At 40.5% G+C, this 9,603-nt stretch overlaps 1 protein-coding gene across 1 annotated transcript in view; it reads left to right on the forward strand.

The window, feature by feature from the left end:
* Positions 1-9,272, forward strand: part of neurl1b (neuralized E3 ubiquitin protein ligase 1B) — a 32,586-nt gene extending 23,314 nt beyond the window's left edge. Inside the window, exons 4-6 of the mRNA XM_062043773.1 lie at positions 3,269-4,009; positions 7,949-8,068; positions 8,245-9,272. Of these exons, the coding sequence (XP_061899757.1) occupies positions 3,269-4,009; positions 7,949-8,068; positions 8,245-8,483 (1,100 nt within the window). The 3' untranslated portion in view covers positions 8,484-9,272. The remainder of the gene's footprint in view (positions 1-3,268; positions 4,010-7,948; positions 8,069-8,244) is intronic.
* The last annotated feature ends 331 nt before the right edge of the window (positions 9,273-9,603 follow it).

The following is a 9,603-nucleotide window of genomic DNA, read 5'->3' on the forward strand; positions in this document are numbered from 1 at the left end:
CATCAGCAAATCCGATATGTACAAATATTATATGAACATTTTTAGCAAAGAAACAGTCAGTGAAGTAAATATTAATAATACAAAAAATACTATGAACATTATTGCACTACATATGGAGCAATACAAATACTAATATAAACACTATTAATAAGGACTAATAATAATAATTACCTCTATTATCAACAATATAATGGTTTCAAATGCAACAATTCATATATGTAATGAAAACCTGAATTACAAAAGAAAGCAGATAAATGGAGGGAAACAGAGAGAAGCAAACTATATAAACCTTGTACATTGTACGTGTTTTACCCAGTTTCCCCTGGGGGGAATGTTAATATATGTTTGATGAAACGTGATTATATGCATGAGTGTATGTATGCATATGTGCTTGTGTGTGCACAGTATGTGTATGCGTATGTTTGTTGTTTAACAATGGTTAACATATTTTTACACTTGCATGGAAATTAGAGATACATATTTGGCTTTACATTACACCTTTGACATTAGTAATGTATGCAATGTTACACTAGTGTGACAGGTAATGTTAAACTGTGACTTAAACAATTGCCTGGACAGTAAACAAAAGGTGGCTAAGAATATGTTGAAGGATGCTGGTTGACATCAAGGATTTCTAACACCAAAACAGTTCTTATGTCACTTCTTTTGAAGAAGGACAGAATGAAAAGAGCTCTGCATTGATTAAAAGTTTCGGGAGTATTTTAGCAATTTCCCTGATCACAGAGCTTGACCAAAATTCCAGAATTGTTTGCTTGGACAACGTTTGGCTGGAGAAACTAATCTTACCATTAACCTCGGAAGTTTGAAGTCACAGCTGGGAATGACGTCACAGCCGAGTTAAGTGCGTTCCAATTACAAAGTCAGAAATCAAGATGGCCACATCCACGAAAGCTATTCTTGCGCTTGCCTTATTTGAGTATAAACAGCATATGGAAAAATATGTGGGCCATCTCCAACCTTCAAACATGGTATATGAAGAGGAAACACAGACCCTATTGCTAGCTAAGTAAAGTAACACATGAACATTTTTTTATTTACACTATGTCCAACAATACATTGTATACGGTTGATTTATTGCGTATTGTCTACACTCAGCGCAGCAATCTTTGAAGCCAACTCCGGGGTGCTGAGGACTATCCCGACTTTCAGTATAGGAAATCTGACCACCAGGCGCGTTCCAGTTGAAATTTTTGACTGGTAAGACTTCGCATAACAAATGGAACACACCATAACTCCTCGAATAAGACGACTTACAACTGCCGACGATTGCTAGCAAGACAAGCTAAACATCGCTAACTTCCGAGCTTCAAAGCCTTCGAAACGCAACATTTGCATAAAAAAGGCTTTTACCGCAACAAATGCAGAGCAGGAGGACGTGGAAAGGAGTCGAGAATCAGGTAGTAACCTAGAAGTAATATCAATGTTTGATCATATTGAAGCCAGGCTGAAGACATTTTTTGCTCGGGTGGATCAACAGCACAAGGATTAAGGAAGTGAAGATGAATACTGCAACATTTCTTTAAACAAATGGAGAGACTCCAAGCAAATGTTCTTGGGCTATAAGAAAAAGTGAACGTTTTACAGAAGAAAAATGATGAAGAGGATCACATTATGTCTCAAATGATGTGTCAGAGCATTTCTGTATGAACGATATGATTATGACTGGGCTTCTTTTATATTACACGCATGCCTAATGGCAGAGCAGCTGATAACAGAGGAGGACAAGATGTGGTCAACTTTCTGCATTCAAAGGGGGTGAATCTGTGAATGTCAACAACATCGAAACATGCATTCCAATGTACAGCAGAAATAAGACCACACCTGTCCTTAACATAATAGTTCAACAACAAAAAGCAAGATGGCTTTGCTAAGGCAGAGTCAATCAATCAATCAATCAAAGTGTATTTACTAAATCACGAGTGTCTCAAAGGGCTGCACAAGCCACAACGACATCCTCGGCTCAGATCCCACAAACTGAAAGGAACAAACGTCTACATCAGCGAGCGTCTGACAAAATGAAGCGCTGACATGGCAAAGAAAGCACGGAAGTTGAGGAAGCAGGGAAAAATTCAGGGCACTTGGAGCGCCCGCTGTAAAATATACATACATCAAGTTAAATGGAGGACAGGAAGAAGCCAAAGTCAATGTTGTTAAAGACATCAAGGAACTGGATAAATACTGAAGATGTTATCATATCCACTACAAGAAAATAAAAGACTCATAACAAGTTGATGCAACTGAAAAAACAGAAAAAAAAAAACAAACAAGATAGATTGTGTGTAACACATGACATTCATTGACCACATCCAATAAGTTAGTACTTTAAGAATTAATTATGAAGTGTACAAATAGGTAAACATTTTCAGACCACATTAATCTACTAATTGAGATGTAATATTAAGTTAAGGTGTGAATGAATTTTCATATATGTTGAGTTGTGCAAATCTTCTTTAATGTTACTCGTTAAACATGTCTGTAACCAATAAATCATAACCATAACCAAAACTAATTTCCATCCATCCATCTTCTACCGCTTGTCTCTTTCTGGGGGTGCTGGAGCCTATCCCAGCTGCATTCGGGCGTAAGGCGGGGTACACCTTATTCCCCATTGGAAGTAATGTGAAGTTAATTTTTTCCCAAGTGGAAATGGTTGCATATTCAAAAACCTTAACTGGCAAGGCAATATGGTAGCATGCTTAACTGTCATTGAATTATAAAGACAATGTCAGTTCTGTAAAATGAAACTAAAATCAAGTAAAACTACACAACCTGTAAAGACGCTTAGCAGACAAATAGTAGAAAGGAATTTGTTTGCAGATTGATAGGGTCACCTAACGGCTTTTAATAGGTTTAATTTTCCTGGATGTTTTCATGTCTGCCAAACAAACTGTCTTGAGCTTGGTAGTCGTTTCATCTGTATCAGCAATTCATGGTATGACATGGTTTGAAGTCCGAGTTTTACTGGTTAAAATCTGAATCATACAACTTTTGGGAAACATTCTTTCCAGACACGATCAAATGGAAGTTGACCAGTATCCCGTAACAGATTGTGTTTGGCCTTGAAGGTTTCACTGCACTTAAAGCTCCTAATGCGTTAACATAAACAAAAGTAGACTGCGGAATATGTAAAGAGGCCTCAATAACAGATGTATTGTAGATCAGATATTTAGGCTATGACCAAGAGAGTTTACATTAGATGAGACTTTATGCTATATAACCAAGTAACATGCTTTTTTAACCATTGCAGAAAGCACGTTTGCTGAGAGTGTTGGATCCAGCTGCCTGAGTGCGGCCCGCCTGAGTGCCTATCTGCCCCAAAGCAGCCACGACTCTGCCAATTACAGTAACAATCAGCTGGAGAACAACCAGGCGGCTGCTGCCAAAATGGCCAACATCCAGCTCAATAACTACACCCAGCTTATCCCTTGTTGCTCTTCCACCGCTTCCTCCACCACGCCATCCTCTTCTGCCTCCACCGGATCCAGCGTCCCCCGGGTGGTCCGTAGCCTTCCTTCGCCGCTGGACAGCGACTTGCACTTTCACCCCATCCGTGGCTCCGACGTCATACTGTCTGCAGACCGTTTGGCTGCTTGCATCCATTTTCTGGACAGCAGTCGGACTCTTGTGTTCAGTGATCGGCCGCTGCACACGGGAGAGACTTTGTACGTAGAGGTTGGACATCTGGGTCTGCCTTACTTTGGGGCACTTTTGTTTGGGTTGACGTCATGTGACCCAGCGAGTCTTCACGCCGGTGACCTGCCGGCCGACCCTGAGATTCTCCTAGACCGCAAGGAGTACTGGGTGGTGCACCGTGGCTTCCCCATGCTGTGTGCCGGAGACGTGCTCAGCTTCAGCCTGCTACCCAGTGGTGAGGTGCACCACGGCGTGAACGGAGTTGGACGAGGCAGGCTTCTGTGCGTGGACTCCTCTCAGGTGCTGTGGGCCTTCTTCGCCCTGCATGGGGCTCTCAACAGACTCAGGATACTTGGTAAGTTGAGCATATAAGCAACCAAAAGGTCATCTGTTGGCCATAAAATGTACTGTATTTTACGGACTATAAGACGCACTTAAAATCCTTTTTTTCCTCAAAACTCGACAGTGTGCCTTATAGCCCGGTGCGCCTAACGTAAGGAATGAGTTTGGTTGAGCTTACCCACCTCAAAGCTATTTTATTTGGTACATGGTGTAATGATAAGTGTGACCAGTAGATGGCAGTCAAACATAAGAGATAAGTGTATGTTGCCACTATGATGGCAATATGTCTCAAGTAAACAACACCAACATTTTAAATGTTCCATTGAAAATATAGAACATTACACACGGCGCTCAAAAATCCATCAAAATGTTTTAGTACGACTTGAAGGATTAGATAACATTTGACTTCCTGGTTTATGATGTGAGACTGTACCATTTTTTTGATTTTGTGTGTGTGGGAAATGGTTCTATAGAGTTGAATTTCTTCATAATAACGATGTAGACCAGGGATGACAAACTATTTTTTTATTGAGAGCCACATCGCAGTTATGGCTGCCCTCAGAAGGCCACATTGAATAACTTGACAAGCCACATTAAATGATGTGGCGGACCTCATTAAATAACATGGCGGACCACTTTAAAGAGGTGGAAAACCACATTGAATGACGTGGAAGACCACATTAAATGATGTTGAAGACCAAATTATGTGGAAGGCCAAATTTAATTATGTGGCAGACTCCACATTGAATGACGTGGACTCCACATTGAATGACGTGATGGGCCACATTAAATAACTTGGGGCACCACTTTATATGATGTGGAAGACCACACCGAATGACGTGGTGGACCACATAAAAAATGTGGACGACCCATTTTAAATGATGTGGAGGACCACATTGAATGACGTGGTGGACTACTTTAAAGGCCTACTGAAACCCACTACTACCGACCACGCAGTCTGATAGTTTATATATCAATGATGAAATCTTAACATTATAACACATGCCAATACGGCCGGGTTAACTTATAAAGTGACATTTTAAATTTGCCGCTAAACTTCCGGTTCGAAACGCCTCTGAGGATGACGTATGCGCGTGACGTAGCCCGACGAACACGGGTATGCCTTCCACATTGAAGCCGGTACGAAAAAGCTCTGTTTTCATTTCATAATTCCACAGTATTCTGGACATCTGTGTTCGTGAATCTGTTTCAATCATGTTCATTGCATTATGGAGAAGGAAGCCAAGCAAGCAAAGAAGAAAGTTGTCGGTGCGAAATGGACGTATTTTTCGAACGTAGTCAGCCACAACAGTACACAGCCGGCGCTTCTTTGTTTACATTCCCGAAAGATGCAGTCAAGATGGAAGAACTCGGATAACAGAGACTCTAACCAGGAGGACTTTTGATTTGGATACACAGACGCCTGTAGAGAACTGGGACAACACAGACTCTTACCAGGATTACTTTGATTTGGATGACAAAGACGCAGACGTGCTACTGTGAGTATGCAGCTTTGGCTTTTTTTTGCGTATGTACGTAACTTTTTTAAAATATATAAGCTTTATGAACCTTGGGTTAGGTGAACGGTCTTTTGGGCTGAGTGATTGTGTGTGTTGATCATGTGTTTGAATTGTATTGGCGTGTTCTATGGAGCTAGGAGCTAGCAGAGGAGCTAGGAGCTAGCATAACACGTACCGTACCGTAAGTGCGCGTCACGTACGTAACTTTTTAAAAATATATAAGCTTTATGAACCTTGGGTTAGGTGAACGGTCTTTTGGGCTGAGTGATTGTGTGTGTTGATCGGGTGTTTGAATTGTATTGGCGTGTTCTATGGAGCTAGGAGCTAGCAGAGGAGCTAGGAGCTAGCATAACAAACACGCAGGTGTTATTATGCAGGATTAATTTGTGGCATATTAAATATAAGCCTGGTTGTGTTGTGGCTAATAGAGTATATATATGTCTTGTGTTTATTTACTGTTGTAGTCATTCCCAGCTGAATATCAGGTACCGTGAGTATGCAGCCTTGGCTGCTAAACATTCGATAACTTGACCGTATGTGCGCGTCACGTACGTAACTTTTTAAAAATATATAAGCTTTATGAACCTTGGGTTAGGTAAACGGTCTTTTGGGCTGAGTGATTGTGTGTGTTGATCAGGTGTTTGAATTGTATTGGCGTGTTCTATGGAGCTAGGAGCTAGCAGAGGAGCTAGGAGCTAGCATAACAAACACGCAGGTGTTTTTATGCAGGATTAATTTGTGGCATATTAAATATAAGCCTGGTTGTGTTGTGGCTAATAGAGTATATATATGTCTTGTGTTTATTTACTGTTGTAGTCATTCCCAGCTGAATATCAGGTCACCCCCGGCTCTCACAGCATCTTCCCTATCTGAATAGCTTCAACTCCCCACTAGTCCTTCACTTGCACTTTACTCATCCACAAATCTTTCATCCTCGCTCAAATTAATGGGGAAATTGTCGCTTTCTCGGTCCGAATCTCTCTCACTTCATGCGGCCATCATTGTAAACAATAGGGAACTTTGCGTATATGTTCAACTGACTACGTCACGCTACTTCCGGTAGGTGCAAGCCTTTTTTTTATCAGATACCAAAAGTTGCAATCTTTATCGTCGTTGTTCTATACTAAATCCTTTCAGCAAAAATATGGCAATATCGCGAAATGATCAAGTATGACACATAGAATAGATCTGCTATCCCCGTTTAAATAAAAAAAATTCATTTCAGTAGGCCTTTAAATGATATGGGAGGCCACATTGAATGACGTGGTGGACTACCGTATTTTTCGGAGTATAGGTCGCTCCGGAGTATAAGTCGCACCGGCCGAAAATGCATAATAAAGAAGGAAAAAAACATATATAAGTCGCATTTTTTGGGGAAATTTATTTGATAAAACCCAACACCAAGAATAGACATTTGAAAGGCAATTTAAAATAAAAAAAGAATAGTGAACAACAGGCTGAATAAGTGTACGTTATATGACGCATAAATAACCAACTGAGAACGTGCCTGGTATGTTAACGTAACATATTATGGTAAGAGTCATTCAAATAACTATAACATTTAGAACATGCTATACGTTTACCAAACAATCTGTCACTCCTAATCGCTAAATCCCATGAAATATTATACGTCTAGTCTCTTACGTGAATGAGCTAAATAATATTATTTGATATTTTACGGTAATGTGTTAATAATTTCACACATAAGTCGCTCCTGAGTATAAGTCGCACCCCCGGCCAAACTGTGAAAAAAACTGAGACTTATAGTCCGAAAAATATGGTACTTTAAATGATGTGGGAGACCACATTGAATAACCTGGTGGACTACTTCAAAATATGTGGGAGACCACATTGAATGATGTGGTGGACTACTTTAAATGATGTGGGAGACCACATTGAATGACGTGACGGACTCCTTAAAATGATGTGGGAGACCACATTGAATGACGTGGTGGACCACAAGAAATAACGTGAATGACGTAAATGAAGTGATGCACTACATTGAGTAACGTCACGGCCCACATAAAATGACGTGGTGGGCCAAATCTGGACCTCGGGCCTTGAGTTTGACAAATGTGACGTAGACCTTAAATGACCCATAGCGTCCAGTTGACTGAAATTTTAATAGCAAGTTCTCTGTGTATTTTTTGCTCTTGAAAATTAATCCGTCAGTCAACAAAATGCAATCCAAAACACATCCTCCTACTTGGTGCTTGGCAGAAGTACTGTTAACTACACAGTCTGGAACTATCTTTCTATCTCATTCCCTCAACTCTCAACATCATTTGCCTCAAAGAAAAATAAAAGGCCCTCCCTCAAACGTTAAGACATAACCAGCATGAGCACGGGGGAACAGTTCAAGGCCGCAGTGCATCAATTAGACTGGGTAAAATATGCACCTTCTCATTAGTGTCTCTATCTTTTTGACGCAGGAACACAGCAGCCCAGTCCTCCCTCCACTTCTCCGGGAACTTCTCAGAGCAACAGTCCAGAAGACAGTGATTCCGACCTGGCCCTCAGCGCCAACAGATCCTCTTCTGAATCCTCACTCGGTGAGAACAACAAATCGACATCTGTTCTTGTCTAATGCTATGTAGAGTAGAAGATGTCTGAACCCACAAGGGCAAAGTTACATGTTTTTTGCACTGTAGTAGCGACTTACGTCTGACTCATACTGTAACCTTTCCAAAAATGACAAAATGATATCTTTTGTTCTCCTCCCATGCAGTGACTGCTCCCAGCTCCCCTCTCAGCCCTCCAGTCTCTCCCAGCTCAGAGTTGCCTCCTTCTGACAAAAACGGGGAATGCACCATTTGCTTCGACCAGGAAGTGGACACTGTCATTTACACGTGCGGCCACATGTGTCTGTGCAACGATTGCGGACTGAAACTCAAGCGGCAGATCAACCCATGTTGCCCGATATGCAGGAGGCCCATCAAGGATGTCATCAAAACGTATCGGCCGTGAATAATGGCTGTTTCTCCTTTCTCGGGCTTGGTTGGACGCCCAAAACAGATTCGCCAAACAAGGACAGAATGTGCCTATAGGATTTTTCATGGTAAATAATCTCTCGATACCCGCGACCCCGAAAGGGACAAGCGGTAGAAAATGGATGGATGGATGGAATCTCTCGATAAAGACACGGCTTCAATATCAGAACCGCAACGGCGCTCAACCTAATACTGTAAATAGCTTCTATACAGTATTTTTGGTACAGTGTTCCCTGACACTGTTCTTTTGTAAATTCTTGTCAATACCTTGCTTATGTTACCAAATGTTTGTTTGACGTAAACATAATTCAATGCATTGATGCAAAAATATGTTAAGCTTGAGCAGGAAAACAATATAACTTCTAGTGCCTTTGATTGTGACGAGTGTTTAATTCATTAGCTGACAATCCTGCCATATTTTTTTCCATTTTATTTTATCAAAAGTTTGTGGTGGAGAAAACGAGGAAATTAAGCAATAAAAAGGTACCATAGAAAGTGGAAGCAGTATGTGTACCGTACATGGGTTTGGAAAGGATGTTGAAGACTCCGGTTTTGCACATGAAGAGAAAAATAAAAGTGCGTTAAATGGAATGAGTGCAAGTCATTTCAGGTATACCACTGTATTTTCTATTAAAAGTGTCAATTATTCATTATTTTTATTTGTTTTTAAACATACTTTTTATGAAAGCAATCAGCCTATTGTACGTGTGATTAAATGTGTTTTTTTGCAGTGTATTATTTACGTATTTTATATTAATTCAATGTATATTAAAGCAGTTGTTTCTTCTCATTTTATTGTTTTTGACACCAAATGTCACCCTCCACAAGCCATAATCCATAGACGTGAGTATATTGCCCCCTTATGGTCATTGTCTCAAACGCAATTAAAAACAAGCAAGTCTTTTCAGAGGTTTAAAGACATAATAATATACTTTAAACCAGGGGTTCTTAACCTTTTTGACCTCGGGGCCCAACCTTTCCATTACAAAGGGGCTTGGGCCCCACTCGAATATTAACACTGAATGAGTAATCTTTCTCTTGATTTTAATCAGATTCAATAATTATATCTAACCTACTTACAATTTGCAACCTTTTCA

This window comes from Entelurus aequoreus, linkage group LG04 (genome assembly GCF_033978785.1).
Source record: "Entelurus aequoreus isolate RoL-2023_Sb linkage group LG04, RoL_Eaeq_v1.1, whole genome shotgun sequence".
In the NCBI taxonomy this organism is placed as follows: Eukaryota; Metazoa; Chordata; class Actinopteri; order Syngnathiformes; family Syngnathidae; genus Entelurus; species Entelurus aequoreus.